The 19,364-nt window shown below is 42.5% G+C and overlaps 1 protein-coding gene across 1 annotated transcript in view; it reads right to left on the bottom strand.

Annotated features, from left to right (window-relative positions):
• DDX24 (DEAD-box helicase 24) overlaps positions 1 to 10,348 on the bottom strand; it is a 29,580-nt gene extending 19,232 nt beyond the window's left edge. Inside the window, exons 1-2 of the mRNA XM_007987681.3 lie at positions 10,222 to 10,348; positions 8,177 to 8,893 (exon numbers count right to left, since the gene is read on the bottom strand). Coding sequence (XP_007985872.3) covers positions 8,177 to 8,888 — 712 coding nt within the window. The 5' untranslated portion in view covers positions 8,889 to 8,893; positions 10,222 to 10,348. The remainder of the gene's footprint in view (positions 1 to 8,176; positions 8,894 to 10,221) is intronic.
• Between the last annotated feature and the right edge of the window lie 9,016 nt (positions 10,349 to 19,364).

Raw genomic sequence — 19,364 nt, forward strand, 5'->3', positions numbered from 1 at the left:
ATCAAAATACCACCATCATTCTTCACAGAATTAGAAAAAACAATTCTAAAATTCATATGGAACTAAAAAAGAGCTTGCATAGCCAAAACAAGACTAAGCAAAAAGAACAAATCTGGAAGCATCCCACTACCTGATTTCAAACTATACTATAAGGCCATAGTCACCAAAACAGAGTGATACTGGTATAAAAATAGGCACAAAGACCAATAGAACAGAATAGAGAACCCAAAAATAAACCCAAATACTTACAGCCAACTGATCTTCGAAAAAGCAAACAAAAACATAAAGTGGGGAAAAGACACCCTTTTCAACAAATGGTGCTGGGATAACTAGTTAGCCACCTATAGGAGAATGAAACTGGATCCTCATCTCTCACTTTATACAAAAATCCACTCAAGATGGATTAAGGACTTAAACCTAAGACCTGAAACTACATAAATTCCAGAAAATAACACTGGACAACCCCTTCTGGACATTGGCTTAGGCAAGGATTTCCTGACCAAGAACCCAAATGCAAATGCAATAAAAAACAAAGATAAATATCTGGGACCTAATTAAACTAAAGAGCTTTTGTACAGCAAAAGGAACAGTCAGCAAACTAAACAGACAACCCACAGAGTGCAAGAAAATCTTCACAATCTATACATCTGACAAAGGACTAATATCCAGAATCTACAGCAAACTCAAACAAATCAGTAAGAAAAAAACAATCCCATCAAAAAGTGGGCTAAGGACATAAATAAGACAATTCTCAAAAGAATAAAATGGCCAGCAAACACATGAAAAAATGCTCAACATCACTAATGATCAGGGAAATGCAAAGCAAAACCACAACGCGATACCACCTTACTCTTGCAAGAATGGCCATAATCAAAAAAACCAAAAAACAGTAGATGTTGGCAGCCAGGCACGGTGGCTCATGCCTGTAATCCCAGCACTTCGGGAGGTTGAGGTGGGCAGATCACCTGAGGTCAGGAGTTCGAGACCAGCCTGGCCAACAAATGAAACCCCATCTCTACTAAAAATACAAAAATTAGTCAGGCATGGTGACAGGCACCTGTAATCCCAGCTACTAAGTAAGGAGGCTGAAGCAGGGGAATCGCTTGAACCTGGGAGGTGGAGGTGGCAGTGAGCCAAGATCATGCCACTGCACTCCAGCCTGGGCAACAGAGTGAGCCTTTGACTTGAATGAATGAATGAATGCCAGGCGCAGTGGCTCATGCCTGTAATCCCAGCACTTTGGGAGGCTGAGACGGGCAGATAACATGAGGTCAGGAGTTTGAGACCAGCCTGACCAACATGGAGAAACCACGTCTCTACTAAAAATACAAAATTAGCCGGGCATGGTGGCGCACGCCTGTAATCTCAGCTACTCGAGAGGCTGAGGCAGAAGAACTGCTTGAACCCAGGAGGCAGAGGTTGCAGTGAGCCGAGATTGCATCACTGCACTCCAGCCTGGGCAACAAGAGCGAAACTCTGACTAAAAACAAAAACAAAAACAAAAAAACAGATGTTGGCATGGATGTGGTGAACAAGGAACACTTTTACGTCCTGGTGGGAAAGTAAACTAGTATAGTCATTATGGAAAACAGTGTGGAGATTCCTTAAAGAATTAAAAGGAGAGCTACCATTTGATCCAGCAATCCCACTACTGGGTATCTACCCAGAGGAAAAGGAGTCATTATACGAAAAAGATACTTGCACACATATGTTTATAACAGCACAATTCACAATTGCAAAATCGTGGAACCAACCCAAATGCCCATCAATCAACGAGTAGATAAAGAAACTGTGGTATATTTAGGACGGAATACTATGCAGCCATAAAAAGGAATGGATTAACAGCATTTGCAGTGACCCAGATGAGATTGGAGACTATTATCCTAAGCGAGGTAACTCAGGAATGGAAAAACCAAACATCCTAGTTATCACTGATATGCGGGACTAAGTTATGAGGACACAAAAGCATAAGAATGATACAACAGACTCCAGGTACTTGGGGGGAAGAATGAAAGGGGGGCGAGGGATGAAAGACTACAAATATGGTGCAGTGTATATTGCTCGGGTGGTAAGTGCACCAAAATCTCACAAATCACCACTAAACTGGCACGGTGGCTCATGTCTGTAATCCTAACACTTTGGGAGGCCAAGGCAGGCAGATCACTTGAGTTCAGGAGTTCAAGACCAGCCTGGCCAACATGGTGAAACCCTGTCTCTACTAAAAATACAAAAATTAGCCTGGCATGGTGGCACATGCCTGTAGTTCAGCTACTTGGGAGACTGAGGAAGGAAGACAGCTTGATCCCAGAAGATGGAGGTTGCAGTGATCCGAGATCGCACTGTTGCACTCCAGCCAAGGTGACAGAGCAAGAAGACTCCGTTTCAAAAAAAAAAAAACAAACAAAAAAACTTGCTCATGTAACCAAATACCACCTGTACCCCAATAACTTATGGAAAAATAAATTTTAAAAATAAACATCTAAACACAGAAAAGGAAAATTTTAAAAAACAGAAATGTGAAAAAAATAAATCAGGTATGCTATCAGTCAAAAAATAAATACGTAAACCCAGCCATTACAAATAATCATTAAACATAAATAATTTCAATAACTTGATAATTCTTTTTTTTTTGAGATCCTGTCACCAAGGATGGAGTACAATGGCACGATCTCGGTTCGCTGCAACCTCCACTCCCTGGGTTCAAGCAATTATTGTGGCTCAGCCCCCAAAGTATCTGGGACTACAGGCACGTGCCACCACGCCCGGCTAATTTTTTGTATTTTAAGTAGAGACAGTTTCGCCATGTTGGCCAGGCTGGTCTCGAACTCCTGGCCTCAAGTGATCCATCTGCCTTGGCCTCCCAAAATGCTGGTATTACAGATGTGAGCGACCATGCCTGGCTTCAATAATTCAACTGAAAGACAGAAACTGTCTGATCAAACAGCAAGACGCATTTATATGCTGCCTATAAGAAATTCACCTTAAATATAAAGATATAAATAAGGGAAAGTAATACTATGGAAAAACACACACCATGCTAACATTAATCAATAAAGCTGGACTGGCTGCATCAATATCAAAGTACATTTTAGAACAAAAAATATTACCAAAGAGAAAGAGGGCCATTTCATAATGAAAAGAAGCCAATTCATTTAGAGGATATAACAACAATCTAATGTTTTAATCCATAAAACATTTATTCACATAAACTGATCGTCAGAATGCATGAAACAAAAACTAGTAGAACTGCAAGTAGAAAATTGTCACTCAAGAAAAAAATAAGAGGCCAGGCGTAGTGGCTCATACCTGTAATCCCAGCACTTTGGGAGGCCGAGGCAGGTGGATCACGAGGTCAGGTAATCCAGACCATCCTGGCTAACACAGTGACACTCCGTCTCTACTAAAAATACAAAAAATTAGCCAGGCATAGTGGCGGGCGCCTGTAGTCCCAGCTACTTGGGAGGCTGGGGCAAGAGAACGGTGTGAAACCGGGAGGCAGAGCCTGCAGTGAGCCATGATCGCGCCACTGCACTCCAGCCTGGGCAACAGAGCAAGACTCCATCTCAAAAAAAAAAAAAAAAAAAAGAAAGAAAAGAAAAAGAAAAAAAATAACTAACACAAATATCTCTAATCTATTAAACAAAGTCAATTTGTAGTCAAAAATCTTCCTACAAAGACAAGTGCTGGCCCAGATGAATTCTACCAAACATTTAAGTTGGGGATAAAATGTCAATCCTATACAAATTATTTCAGAAAACTGAACAGAATACTTCAGAAATCATTCTGAAGCTATATTACTGATTCCAACACCAAAAACATTACAAGAAAACTACAAATATCCCATGAACCTAAATTCAAAAATTCTCAACAAAATTTTAGCAGATCAAATCCAACAATATATAAATACATTGGTATATTGTGACCAAGTTCAGTTTATCCCAGGAATGTCAGTCTAATTTCGTATTTGAAAATGTCATTCATCATACTGACAGACTAAAAATGAAAAACCACATATTTCAATATATGCAGTAAAAACCATTTGAAAAATATCCAACATCCATCCCTGATAAAACCTTTCAGCAAATGAGAAATCAAAGAGACTTTCCTCAACGTGATAAAAACCATCTGCAAAAAACCTACAGCTAAGATCAGACTTAATGGTGAAAGACTAAATGTTTCCCCCAAAAGATCAAAAACAAAGCAATAATGCCCACTTTACCACTACAATTCAAAATTCTGCTAAAGGTGTTAGCCACTGCAATACAACAAGAAAAATAAAAGGCATCCAAGACAGGATAATGATCATCTTTGCAGAAAATACTGTGGAATCCTCAGAAAACTACTTGGTGGTACTAAATTGCAGGACGCAAGATCAATATACAAAAATCCATCATATTTCTACTTATTAGCAACAAACAATTGGAAATAAAAAATTTTAAAATACCATTTACAATAGAATCAAAAATACAAAATGCTTAAGGATAAATCTAACATAAGATGTGAAAAATCTATATACTGAAAATTATAAAACATTGCTGAGAAAAGTTAAAGACCTAAAGAAATGGAGAGATACCATATTCATAGACTGGAAAATTCAATATTGTTAAGATGTCATCTATCCTCAATTTGCTCTGTAATCAACAGAATCCCAATCCAAATATCAGCTTCCTTTTTTTGTAGAAATTGATTAAACGGATTCTAAAATCCATATAGGAGGGCAAATGCCTACAACAGTCAAAATAACTTTAAAAAAAAACAAAGAGGACTTATACTACCTTTAAGACTTATTATAAAGCTAGTATAACCAAGAGAGTAAGAAACTGACATAAAGACTAGACAAGCAGATCAACGGAAAACAAAGACTCCAGAGGAAGACCCACACCTATATGGTCACAGACTTTCAACAAAGATGCAAAGTCAACTCAGTGGAGAAAGAATAGTTTTTCAACTAATGGTGCTGGAATAATTAGACAGCCATATGCGGAAAAACCCACAAACTTTGATCCATACTTCTCACTCTAAATAAAAGTTAACTCAATAGGGATTGGAGACGAAAACATAAAACCTAAGTCTATTAACACTTCTAGAACAAAACACTTCTAGAACAAAACACAGGAGAAATCTTTGTGATCTTGAGTTAGGCAAAGGATTCTTAGATAAAATACCAAAGGCACCAAAAGCATAAATTCATAAAAGACAAAGCTAATTTGGATTTCACAAAAATAAAACCTTCTGCTCTTTGGAAAACACTGTTAAGAGAACAAAAAGGTGAGCCACAAACTGGGAGAAAAATTTGCAAATCTCACATTTGATAAAGGACATGTATCTAGAATACACAATGAACCCCAAAACTCTACAACAGAACATCCCAATTTTAAAATGGGTAAAATAATTGAATAGACAAATAAGCATATGCTAAAATGCTCAACATTGCTAGTCACTAGGGAAATGCAAATTCAAATGACAAGGAAATAATACTAAAATTTTAAAAGTCTAAAATAAAATTAAAGACCGAGTATAGGGCCGGGCGTGGCGGTTCACACCTGTAATCTCAGCACTTTAGGAGGCTGAGGTGGGCGGATCACAAGGTCAGGAGTTCACCACCAGCCTGGCCAACATGGTGAAACCTCATCTCTACAAAAACTATGAAAAAAAATTAGCCGGCCATGGTGGCAGGCACAGCTACTCGGGAGGCGGAGGTTGCACTGAGCCGAGATTGCACCACTGTACTCCAGCCTGGGTGACAGAGTGAGACTCCGTCTCCAAAAAAAAAAAAGGGGGGGGGGGAGAGAGAAGAGTGAGAGTGAGAGAGAGAGTGTGTGTGTGCGTGAAAGAAAAAAATGCAAATTAATTTATAGTGATAGAAAGCCTAAGAAAGCCTATCAGTGGTTGCCTGAGGAGGAACAAGAACTGAGGGAGGGAGGGATTACAAAAAAAACCAGGGCATCTTTTTGGGGGTAATGGATATACAGTTGACCCTTGAACACAAATTTGAATGTGGGGGTCCACTTATACACATTTCTTCCACCTCAGCCACCCCTGAGACAGCAAGACCAACCCCTCCTCTTTCTACTCGGCCTACTCACAGTAAAGATGAAGATGAACACATTTATGATGATCCACTTCCATTTAATGAATGGCAAATACATTTTCTGTTCCTTACGATTTTAGTAACAGTTTTTCTCTAGTTTATGTTACTGTAAAAATAAAGTATATAATACAAAATATATGCTAATAGACTGCTTATGTTATCTGTAAGGCATCCAGCCAAAAATAGGCTATTTTAAGTTTGGGGGGAGTTCAAAATTATACATGGATTTTTGACAGCATGGAGGACCGGTGCCCCTAATCCCCACATTGTTTAAGGTTCTATTCGTTATTGCATGGGCAATGGTCTGTTCACAGCCCCAAATGGATGACTTATCCAAGTCGTTTTGAATTCTGGACTTGTAGATTCACAACCTGACAGGAACTGTGGTATAAATCCAAATGTCAATCTCTGGCCACAATGGCTCACATAAACCTTGTTTCTGCCTTCCAGGGACTTATTTCCAGGACTCTGCTGCACATATCAAAGCAGTGTAGCAGAATGCTTAACACCACACAGAACTAGCCTGGAATCCAGACACTACCATTTCAGTCGTGTAATTTTAGGGAAGCTGTCTATGCTCTGTGAGGTTGAGTTTTCTCATCTGTAACATGGGAATAATGGTACTTACCTCAGGGTGGTTGTGACAACCGACCTCATCAACATAAAGCACTTAACACAGTGCATGACACATCTTAAATGCTCAGTAAATGTTCTAAGTTATAATCTCCATTCCCCTTTCCTGTGGGTTCCTCACTCTTCCACCTATATGACTGTCACAGAACCTCATCAAGAGTTTCCTGACCACTGTTCCAGAAACCCAAAGCACAACGTGTCTATTGAACACTTAAAATGTAGTTACTCTAACCTGACATGTGCTGCAAGTTTAGTAATTTATTACTAAAAATTAATTAAAATTTTAAAATTGTTTAAAAACTTAAAAATTTAGTAAGAAAATGTAAAATATCTCACTAGTTTTTTTTAACTTTTAAAAAATGTGGCTCCTAGTAAATTTTCAATTACACACGTGTTTTACATTATACAATCACCGTTCTGTAACCGTGGGTTCTGCATCTCGGGGATCGACAATATTCAGGGGGTAAAAAAAAAAAACTGTATCTGTACTAAACACCGTACAGACTTTTCTTGTCATTATTTCCTAAACAATACGGTGTAACAATTTACATAAGACCTACATTGTATGAGGTATTGTAAGTAATTTAGAGATGATTTAAAATATACAGGAGGATGTGCATAGCTTATATGCAAGCACTACACCATTTTATATCAGACTTGAGCATCCCTGGATTTTGGTATCCAAGGGAGGTCCTGGAACCAATCCTCCATGGATATCAAGAGATGACTATATGTATTTCTAACGGACACTGCTGGTCTAAACAAACCAATAGTTCCAGGCAGTACTAGTTCCTCCCCCAAGTCAGTAGTCTAGTTATCCAGCAAAGCCAACCTGTCGTTGCTTCCAAAAGTCTTGCAGGAACCTCACACAGCCTAGTCCTAACAGTCACGTCATAGCTGAATCTGTTTACAAAATCCACCCAATGACTATCCACCACACTCAAATCCTTCCAATGACAAGAAATCCATCAACTCCCAAAGCAGCAACCCTTTTCACCTTTGCACAACTCCTGAGAATTAGACAGTTCTTTCTTATACTCATGAAGATCTACCTCTCCAGAGGGCTGATCTTAGCCTTACCTTACCCCTATGAGTCATTCAGAAAAGGCTCAAGAACAGGAGAAACTACCATTTGCAGACCACTTCCAATGTACAGTGTAAGCTTTAGCTTACTGTAGCATTTAAACCTCACAGCAATGCAAGAGGTGGAAACTGTTATCTCCATTTGGTTGATAATGGGGTCTACAGAGCTGAGAGAGATAAAAGTGATGGCTAGGGTATCATTCAGGAAGAGCATATTTCAAACCAGAGGGGCTGACTTCTAAACACCTTTATTCAGCGTTGCTTTTGTGGTTATGTTCTCAAGATTCTTCTCTCTCCCAATTATCTGGCTTATTAGTAGCTATGGGCTCAATCCAGAAGCAATTCTGCCTTGGCCGGAGTTGCCCTTACCTGTCTCAGCAGCCCCAAGGATGTCCAGTCTGTCACGGATGGCAGGTGCCAAGGTCAGGGCTTGGATTGGTGTGGGTGCAGAGAAGCCTAGAAAGCTGAGTGCTCGGAGAACCGGCCTGGGAACAAACAGGTCCTTCCAAGCTGACACATCTGCCTTCTGATCATGAACTTCAGGAATCCATGTCTTCACTTTTTTGGGCACCTTAACAGCAGTGCTCTGAGAAGGCTCCAAACCTTTTTTCCCTTTATTTTTCTTCTTTTTTGGAGCAGTTTGGACCAGGTTTTCTGATGTCTTCTCTCCAGCCTCCGGATCATCACAAACCATGCCATCTCCCTGGGCCTCCAGCTCAGAATCTTTGACTTCAACCTCTTTCTGGGTACTAGTTCCTTCAGTTGCTACATTTTTACTTTTCTTCAACTTGATCTTTTTCTTTGGTGAGCTAGACTCTCCCTCCTCCTCTTCTTCTGAAACAGCTTGTGCCTTTCTCTTGGGTGCCTCCTTTGAGAAGAGACTGGAGGGATTCTTGCCAGGAGAGACCAACTGGTAATCTGTCAATTCCTCAAAGCATACCAAATCATCCATCTGTCCATCTGCAAACATATTTGGGTCAATCTTCACTTCCTTCCATTTTCCCACAACTTTGATTCCCTTTGTCTGAAATTTGCCATAGTTTGATGCCTTTGGCCTTGATTTTGTGTCCTTCAACTTCATGGTTGCTGAAAAGGAGACACATGTTCTATTAGGTTGGTGTCTGAGAAGCAGAGGGTTCTGATGCAACAAATATTTTCTAAGCAACTAGGCCCTACAAAGAACTGAGGATACAAAGACGGCTATCACACAGTTGCTCCCACCTAGAGAAGAACAAAGAAGGAAATACCACAGAACAGACAGCTTTGCCTGAAACACAGGGTACACATGTGATGGAACAAAGACGTATGAGCTAGACCTGGTTTGAATTCCAAATTCAACACTTACTGCGTGTGTGACCTTGGATAGTGCCACCCACTCCTCTCTGAACTTCAGTGTTCTCGTCTATAAAAAGGGGGGAAGAATACCTAACAATATCTAAGTTGTATATTTTGTGTAAATAAAGGAAATTATGTAAAGCACAGAGGATGAAGCCTGCCACACATAAGCCGTTCTGAAGGCAGAGTAAGAATCTGAGGGGTTTTTCTTGTGGGGGCAGGAGGGGTGAGCTTTATTAAAAGCGCATTGCGCTTGCTTCCTTCTCAAGCCTTGCCTGAGAGAGCAAATGCCTGCTCCACCATCCCTTCCTTTGCCAAGCGTCTTAAAACCCATCCAGCTTTTTCATCATATTTTAAGTGGCTTAATGGCCATTTAGGCCCAACTCGTTTGGGTGGAACTCGATCCAGGTTTTTCCTTTTCAGAAAGTCCAAGGAAGACAACAAGTTCCGTGAAAAAGACCAAGGTAAATCTTGGTTCAAATCCGGATCCACCACTCGTCAGCTGTGGCTCTGCGGTGGACGTATCCATCTCTGAGTCTCTATTTCCCCGTCTGCACAATGGGAATAACGAGGACATTTGTCCCACAGAATCGTTATACGCCACTACGAAAAAGTGACGCACGTCAAAAACCGCTGAGCATGGCGCCCGGCGAGGAGAGCACGTTCGCACACAGTGCCCGCCCGACCCGCTGCGCTACGGCAAAAAAACACGCGGGGTTCAGCGAGGAGAGGGCGGGGGGTGCCACGCGAACCGGGCGAGGACACGGGGAGCGTCAGGCAGAGTAGAAGGGCCTCGTGTTTCCTCGTGACGCCGGTCTCGCGCGGCGCTCTCGCTTTGTCTCAGGCACGAACGCGCGCACGAAACCGAGAAGCCGAGGCCGTCAGGCCCTGATGCCCGGACAAGGAGCCCAAGGCGCGGGGACCATGGCACGCAGCTCGGTTGGACGGCTTGGGCCGGCGGCCGCCCTCTCTGGACCCGGGAACCCACCGGCCCAGAGAGACCTGCGAATAGGAACCCGGGTTCCTGGCCTCAGCCCCCCTCCAGAGTCGGCTCCAGCCCCGCTCGTTTTGGTACTCACCGTGTGGAGACGCCACGGCAGCTCCGTTGGTCGCCGGTCAGGAACCTCAGAAACTGCCGCTGTACCTCAGCTGCAGAAGCAACTGCAGTTCCGGGGCGGGACCTCCACACACTTACTCGTGCACGCTGCGGAGGAAGTCCCACCCCTATGGCAAACTCAGCTATCTGATTGGCTGCCTCGCGAACCAAAGCTGTGGTGATGGGAGAGCTGGCTTGGGGCGCTGGCCCCTCCTCTTCCAGCTTTGCTCCTCCCCGCTTAGGGAAAGGCCACAGAAGGTGAAGTTCTGTGTGCTTCCTCCGACTAGAGACTTTGTCAGGTACCACACAGTAACGTGTTTTCTTTTATTTTTGGTGTAGTTTTGTTACCAGAAAGGGGTCCCGATCCAGACCCCAACAGAGGGTTCTTGGATCTTGCGCAAGAAAGAATTCAGGGCGAGTCCGCATAGCAAAGCAAAAGCAAGTTTATTAAGTAAAGTGGTGAAAGTGCGGCTACTTCGTAGACGGAGTAGGGCGTTCCCGAAAGTAAGAGGACGTACGCGTCCATCGTAGGGAGATGTATTCTGCTACAAGGGTGACCTGTGATGAGTGTTCCTTGTATTGTAATTGTTTGGGGCCGCCGTGAACTGTGCCCGTATAAGACGACAAACTTAATTGATAAATGTTGTGTGTGTTCAGACTAATCCCCTGACAGGCCGTTCTCACTTCTCTCTCCCTTTCTTTGGGACTCTATTCCCTGAGACACAATAGTATTGAAATTAGGTCAATTAATAACCCTACAATGGGCCTCTAACTGTTCAAGTGAAAGAAAGAGTCACACATCTCTCACTTTAACTCAAAAGCTAGAAATGGTTAAGCTTAGTGAGGAAGGCTTGTCAAAAGGCAAGATAGGCTGAAAGCCAGGCTGAAAGTTTGCACCAAAAAAGGTAGCCAGTTTGTGAATGCAAAGGAAAAGTTACTGAAGGAAATTAAACATTTTACTCTAACGAACACATGAATGATAAGAAAATGAAATTGTTTGTTGCCGATTTGGAGAAAATTTTAGTGATTTGGATAGAAAATAAAACCGGCTACAACATCCCCTAAAACCAAAACCGAATCCAAAGCAAGGCCCTGATTCTCTTCTGTTCTGTGATGCCTGAGAGAGGTGAGGAAGCTATAGAAGTTTGAAGCTAGAAGAGATTATTTCATGAGGTTTAAGGAAAGACGCCATCTCCAGAAACATAAAAGTGTAAGATGAGGCAGCAAGTGCTGATGGAGAAGCTGCAGCAAGTTATCCCCAAGATCTAGGTAAGATCACTGATGAAGGTGGCCACTGAACAACAAGTATTCAGTGTAGACAGAACAGCCTTCTATTGGAAGAAGATGCCACCAAGGACTTTCATAGCTAGAGAGGTCAATGTCTGGCTTCAAAGGCCAAGCTCACTCTTTTGTTAGAGGCTAATGCAGCTAGTGACTTTAAATTGAAGCCAGTGCTTGTTTACCATTCTAAAAATCTTAGGTCTCTTAAGAATTACACTAAGTATAATCTGTCTGTGCTCTATAAGTGGAACAACAAAGCCTGGATGACAGCACATGTGTTCATAGCGTGGTTTACTGAATATTTTAAGCCTACTGGTGAGGACTACTGCTCAGAAAAAAGATTTCTCTCAAAGTATTATTGCTCACTGAAAATGTGCATAGTCACCCAAGAGCTCTAATGGAGATGTATATGGAGATGAATGTTGTTTTCATGTCTGCGAACCAAGATCCATTCTTCAGCCCATGGATCAAGAAGTAATTTTGCCTTTCAAGTTTTATTATTTAAGATACATTTTGTAAGGCTATGGCTGCCATAGATAGTTATTCCTCTGATGGATCTGGGCAAAGTAAATTGAAAACCTTCTGGAAAGGATTAACTATTCTAGATATCATTAAGAACATTTGTGATTCATGGGAAGAGGTCAAAATATCAAAATTAACAGAAGTTTGAAAGAAGTTGATTCCAGTTCTCATTGATGACTTTGAGAGGTTCAAGACTTCAGTGAAGGAGGTAACTGCAGATGTAGTTGGAAATAGCAAGAAAACTGAAATTACAAGTGGAACCTGAAGATATGACTGAATTGTGGCAATCTCATGAGAAACTTGAATGATGAGCAGTTCCTTCTAATGTATGACCAAAGAAAGTGGTTTCTTGGGATAGAATCTATTCCTGGTGAAGATGTTGGGAACACTGTTGAAATGACAATGAAGGGTTTAGAATATTTCATAAACTTAGTTGATAAAGCAGTGGCAGAGTTTGAGAGGATTGACTACAATTTTGTACATTCTACTGTGGATAAAATGCTATCAAACAGCATCACATGCTGCTGAGAAATCTTTCATGAAAGGAAGCATTAATCCATGCAGCAGACTTCATTGTTGTGTTATTTTAAGAAATTGCCACAGCACCTCCCCTTTCAGCAACCACCACCCTAATCAATCAGCTGATTTCAGAAAAAAAGAAAAGTATATTATGGCAGAGGGGGACACAGTCAAAATGTTAATAATTGGTGAATTCTTGGTGCTAGAGTAAGGGTACGTGAGTGTTCATTGTACTATTCTTTCAACTTTTTTGAGGTTTAAAACTTTTCAAAATAAAGAGTTGAGTAAATTGTTTTGATTTAAAATTATGAATTAAAAAAGAAATTGGTTTAAGCCAGGTGTGGCGGCACATCCCTGTAGTCCCAGCTATCTAGGAGGCTGAAGAGGGAGGATTGCTTGGGCTCTGGAGTATGAGTCCAGCATGGGCAACATAGAAGACATCATCTTTAAAAAAAGAAAAAGAAGGAAAGAAATAGAGTCAATTTTCATTTTTAAAAATGGGGGAGGGGGAGATGCCAACCAAGAGCAAAATGATGGCAAAGGTTCCTTTATAGTAGTGGGAACATAGGTATTTTTTTCTTCTTCTCAATATTCTAATTTTAAAAAATAGTTAAAATAAACTATTTTAATGTTATTCTTCTTCTACAGATGAGAAAACAGACGCAGGACGATTAATTTGCCAGAGTTATACAGCTAATGTTACAGAGCTCAGACCTGACTCAGAGCTCCATAACGTTAATGGGGTGCGGTGGCTCACACCTGTAATTCCAGCACTTTGGGAGGCCCAGGTGGGTGGATCACTTGAGCTCAGGAGTTCAAGATCTGCTGAGGTGACATGGTGAAACCCCGTCTCTACAAAAAATACAAAAATTAACTGAGCTTGGTGGCATACACCCTTAGTCCCAGCTACTTAGGGAGCTGAAGTAGGAGGATTGCTTGACCCCAGGAGGTCGAGGCTGCAGTGAGCCATGTTCATGCTGCTGTGGGATAATTAAGGAATCAGAGAGACCGAGGGGTTGAGGAAGAATTACTTAATTATTTAGGTGCACTAACCCAGTCAGATTAACATCCAAAGGACTGAGCCCTGAACAAAGAGTCAAGCAACCTTTTAAGCATTTCGTGGGGCAGGGGGAGATTTGTGCAGGCAAAAGCATATTACAGAAGCGAGAAACAAAGACAGCTATTCAGCTGAGACCTGCATTACATTATTTTTTACTTCTCAAAGAACAACATGTTTTGCGACTTGAGATTATCTGTTTAGTGACCTTGCAGCTACACAGCTAGAGAAACAGAGTCTTCACAATGCCTGGGAAAGGGAGAGATAAGACTCACTAGCCTCAGAAAGAAAAACAGGCAGTTAATTTTAAAGGACTCCAGCCCTTTCTCTTCCTCAGGGGGAATTGGGTTTTCTTACATACAACTGAGTTTTTGCTTACACAGTTTTTAATTTCTTTTAATTCCTGTTCCATTTCCCTCTTTTGGTATTTTTTATAACAAAGGTGTTAATAGAAAGCACTACTATTTGCCACCTCTTTATGGAGCTGAGCTGCTGCTTCTCCTGGTAGCGGCTAATATTTGGTTAATGCCATGAAATTTGTGGTAGTGTGCCGCGTTACTACTGCATCTATAGTTAAGTGAATACTCCTAATAAACAGGGGTAAAAAGCAAGGGAGGATGAGGCAGATGTCAAAAATAAACATACCAATGAGGGTTTTAAATCCTCCAAAGGTTGAGAACCGTCTTCTAAACAAGGAATCCAGAGACCATCCGGCCCAAGTCTGAACTGGAACGTGGGCCAACTTGCGCATTCTAGCTGTGATTATGCTTCTTTTATTTTTTTTATAAACTGGATATCCTAAGAGTCCCCCTTGCTTCAGAGGAATTCAAAAGAGGGATGGCTTGATTGTTTCTAACACACATGCCCTTGTCCATTTAGCCGGCAGTTGCCGATATGCCCATGCTCCACAGATTCAGTATAGGCCAGAGGGCGTTTTCCAAGCATTTGGAGCCTCTAGCTGATACCAAGAGTGGCTTAGAGTAGAGAATCGAGAGAAAAGGTTTGGATCTGCTAAGTAGGAGTCTTCTGGGTGTTTCTTCATAGAGTTTTGTTTTAGTCTCATCATAATACTGTTGCCCTAGGCAGGTTGTTTGTCCTACTGCCTCTGTGAAAGCCTTTCCCCAATGGGCGATAGAGTATTTTCCAAGTATGGAGATTTTTAACAACCAAACACTGGCAGAGGCTGTTGGTTTACTGGCAGGATTAGGCGAAGTGAAGTTATCTTGTGGCATTAATTTCTTAGCCTCCCATGGTCACTGGTCCCCTATATTAGTTCTTCCACATACATAGCATGAGGAAATTTCTAAGCTGCCAGCTAGGTTTTCAGCTAGTTGAGCAAGTAAGTTTTTGGTTGATGGGAAAGCTCAGGCGCTGACTGATCAAAATGCTTGTAGAATGACTTATGGACTCGGAATTGCGGGGTTGGACACATTTGATTCCTTCTAGTCTTTTTGACAATTAGTAGTGGAACTCCAAGGTCTGCTCCTTGTCTATCAACTCGTAGTAGTGATGTCTGTCCTGTACACCAAAAAGGTAGCTCTGGCTTTAAGATAGTAAAATTTAAAGGATTGCATGTTCTTGTCTTATAGTTTGGTTTGGTTGACATACTACTTCGCAGAATATATAAATATATAAATATTGGAGCTGTGTTAGCGTTTACCACTGAATGTTACAGTCTGGGCATCCGATTTGTGGTTCTCCGTACAGATGTTCAGGGCTGCCCCTGCTAAACCTGTCTTGTGTTAAACTATTGCAGACCGTTTCTGGTTGTATGGGTAGGTTTTTAACTTGGTTCCTGTACATTTATAGTAAGTACGGTACAGTAGAGTTTTGACTACGGTATTCCTTACCCAGGTAGTATGTACACAGTGTGGACATCTTTCTAAAGAATTCTCACTTTCTAGCATAGGCAGAAATGGTAACAACATCAGTGTATGTAGTAGAAACATGCTTATACTACACATGGGCGTGCAAACCTCCCTCTGGGCATAGACATTTGCAGCATTTGCAATGATAACAACAGAACAATCAGTATTGACAGAATTATAACTAGGCTTATAAATTGTATTCACATTTACTTATCCGGAGATGGTCCTCTTAGCTTCGGCTGTGCGTTGACTAGTCAGCTTCCAGGATGTGACTAGAGCAGAGCTTGCAGGATCCTCAAGCTTCAGCCATGCGTAGACTGACCAGCCTCCGGTGTGGTCAGAGCAGGGCAATTGTCCTTCTTACCGGTAGTTGGGTTTCGCCGTAGGACTATTTAGATGGAGTGATCTGGGTCTTGTTGGCTAATCCACTGGTTATCGTCGGGAATCACTGCTGCCACTGGTTTCAGCCGGCTATGGTGAATCTAAGGTGTGACACCTGCAACTTTAACAGCAGTGGAAGTAGACGTGATTACAATATGAGGCCTATCGTATGTGGGTCCTAGAGTGGTTGGATTCCATTTTTTAGCTTAAACAAAATCCTTAGGTTTGAAAGGGTGTGCTGGGTCTATTAGACTTACAGGCATTTTTCTATACCTAGCCACGCATTTTTACATAGCCATACTTAAAATCTGCATTTGCCTTCTTAAAGTTAGTTCCTCTAGTTTACAGAGATTACCTTTAATCTGTCTTATGATGGGATAAGGTGGCCGGTCGAATAAAATCTCACAGGGCGAATACCCAGTTTGTTTGGTGGAGGTGCACCTGATTCAGAGGAGGACCATGGGCAAGACCTGATCCTACCTTTGATGAGTTTCTTGACACAATTTTTTAGTAGCTGTTCGAGTGTCCAGTTCCTCTGTTCCACCTTCCCTGAACTCTGTGGTCTGTAGGCTGTGTGCAGTTTCCATTTGATCTTTAAAAGTTGAGTCAGCAGTTGTACAACTTCTGCCACAAATGCCCCAAATCTTGGTATGGTATCTTTTAGTAGCACCTTTGTCACCTCTCGTGCCTTTTAGTTCTGGTGGAGAAGGCCTCAACCCACCCCGAGTAGGTGCAAACAAACACTAGCATATACTGGTAACCTCCTGCTCGAGGCAACTCAGTAAAGTCTACAGGCAGGTTCTCACAAGGCACAGCTCCCACTTCTTGTATTCCTGGGGGTCGAGTAGGTCCTTGGATTATTCCAGGCACAGGATAGACATTGTTCACGAACAGCACGGATGATGGCAGAGAGCCATGGCACATAGAAATGCCAACCTATCAAAGTTTCTAGGGCCATCCTCCCAATGTGTGTTCCTTGATGGATCTGCTTCACAAACCTTGGGGCTATGGTTTCTGTGACAGCTAGCCTCCCGTCAGAGAACCACTACCATCCGTCTTTAATATATTTTTCTGATTCCTGACCAAACCAAGCTTTTTCACTTGAAGAGTAATTGGGTACCTCTGAGAAAGGAGGCTCTATAAGGAGAGGCATTGCTAGAGTTCTTTCTTCAGGTAAAGCCTTGCACATTACTGCCTGCCAAGCCTCTCGGTCTGCCTTTTTGTTGCTCTGTGCCTCATAGCTTTTCCCAATTTGGTGTCCTTTGCAATGGATGACAGCCACCTTCTCTGGAGCCCATGTGGCTTCTAATAATTGCAAAATTTCCTCTCTTTTTTTTTTTTCCCTTTAGTAGTGAAAAGTCCTCTCTCTTTGTATATTGCCCCAAGGGTGTGCAGGGTTGCAAAAGCATATCTTGAATTAGTATATATGTTTACTTTCTTCCTCTTGGCCAATAACAGTGCTCTGGTTAATGCTATTAATTCAGCCTTTTGAGCGGAAGTCCCAGAAGGTAAGGCTTGAGCCTCGACTATCGAGTGTTGGGTCACTACTGCATACCCTGCATATCACAACCCATCTGTTATGAAACTGCTACCATCAGTATTCAACATTTGGGCTCTCTAAGGGGTTGTCTCCGAGATCTTCCCGGCTCGAGAACACTTCGTCCACCGTACTTATGCAACAATGGGGAAGGTGCTGTCAGCAGTGAGGCAACCTACCGTCCTTCCAATCGGGTTCTTCCACAGGCAGCAGGGTAGTTGAGTCCAAGTTATTTACAGTCTCCAGTGTTATCTGGGGATTTTCACACAGAAGCCCTTGATACTTTAGCATTCTAGAGTTGGACAGTGGTCGATGTCCTCTTTGCTCCATTAAGGTGACTACAGCATGTGGCACCCAAACTATTAACTTCTGACCTAGGGCTAGCTTGTTGGCACCTTCTATAAGGATTGTAGTAGCTGCCAACGCCCTGAGGCAGTGGGGCCAACCTAAGGCCACCAAGTCCAGTCTTTTGGATAAGTATGCTACCAGCCGATACCAAGAGCCCAACAACTGAGTTAAGACTTTGACTGCCATTCCCTTTCGTTTATCCACATACAAAAAGAAGGGCTTTTTACATCTGGCAACCCTAGCACCGGGACTTGGATGGCTTCCTTTATATCTTTGAAGGCCTTTTCCTGTTCCTTTTCCCATAGGAGGGGCTCTCTTTCTTTTCCTTTGGGAGCCTCAGATAAGGGCCTTGCTATAAGGAAGAAATTTGGAATCCAGATTTGGTAGAATCCAGATTCGACTGAATCCTGCTGCACTTAGAAATTCCCTGACGTGCTGCCTTGTAACTGGGGTGGGCAGTGCACATGCAGCCTCCTTGCGTGCACTTCCAAGCCTGTGCTGGCCTGTATTCACCGTTTGGCTTGCACACAGGCAGCAGGGGAGTATTCCAGGAGGACTTGCATTTCACTATAATCCTATGTTCATAGAGTCGATTTAAATGTTTTGTTATGCCATCAATTGCCTCTCCCGGTAGGGGGGTATTGATGGACTTGTACTGGGGCAGCATGAAGGTTAAGCTCTACTACCACCAGGGGTCTGTTTACAGCAAGTCCAGGAGGGTTGTCCTCAGCCCATACACCTGGTACCTTGAAAAGCATTCCCCACATATTGTGTAGGTCCGGCTCTGGCAGCCTCCTGGTACACAGTTCATAGAGCTGCCGTTCCTCAGTTCTTGAGGCTGAGTCAATACCATTGCCTTAGACCTTCCAAACTACAGTGTCATATTCCCTTTAGGTGTAAAGGAAATTTGTGCAGTTTCTGGAGTAAGTCTCTCCCTAACAAAGGCACTGGACAATTTGGCATATATAGAAACTCATGCTGCACTTCTTGTCCCCCAATAACACATCTCCTGGATTTGCAAAAAGGTCTCTTTTCTTTGGCCCCTGTAGCCCATATGATAGTAGCACAGTTCTTTGTGTGTGTGTCGGGGGGAGGGGGCGGTGGGGGGCTAATTGGGTGAGTTACCACAGAGAAATCAGCACCAGTATCGACCAAAAAATCCATTAATCGGCCCCCTACTTCCATAAAGACTATAGGCTTCCCAGGGCCTAAAAGGATGGATCCCTGTCTGTCTCAGTTCTCCAAATTCTCGCGCCCCAGTAAGCCGCTCAGATCAGGGTCTGCCTTTGAAGCACCACAACTAGCAACTGAACGCTGCACTCGGTTGTTAAACCATTGACCATTCTCCTTATTCTTGTGACATTTATCCTTCTAGTGTCCTTTCCTTTTGCACTGTGCACATTAGTCTCTCTCTAGCCTCAGCTGGCTTTCAAACTCCTGTCCAGACTAGCCTTTTCCATGACTGTGTTCACACCTGCGTCCATGCCCCGTTGCAAAGCCAGCTTCTCTTCCTATAAGGGCTGCTGCTAGTAAATTTCTCTGTGGTAACTCACCCAGTTAGTGCCCCCCCCCACACACACAAAGAACTGTGTGGGCTACAGGGACCAAAGAAA

The sequence above is a fragment of the Chlorocebus sabaeus genome, chromosome 24, assembly GCF_047675955.1.
Source record: "Chlorocebus sabaeus isolate Y175 chromosome 24, mChlSab1.0.hap1, whole genome shotgun sequence".
Taxonomy (NCBI): Eukaryota; Metazoa; Chordata; class Mammalia; order Primates; family Cercopithecidae; genus Chlorocebus; species Chlorocebus sabaeus.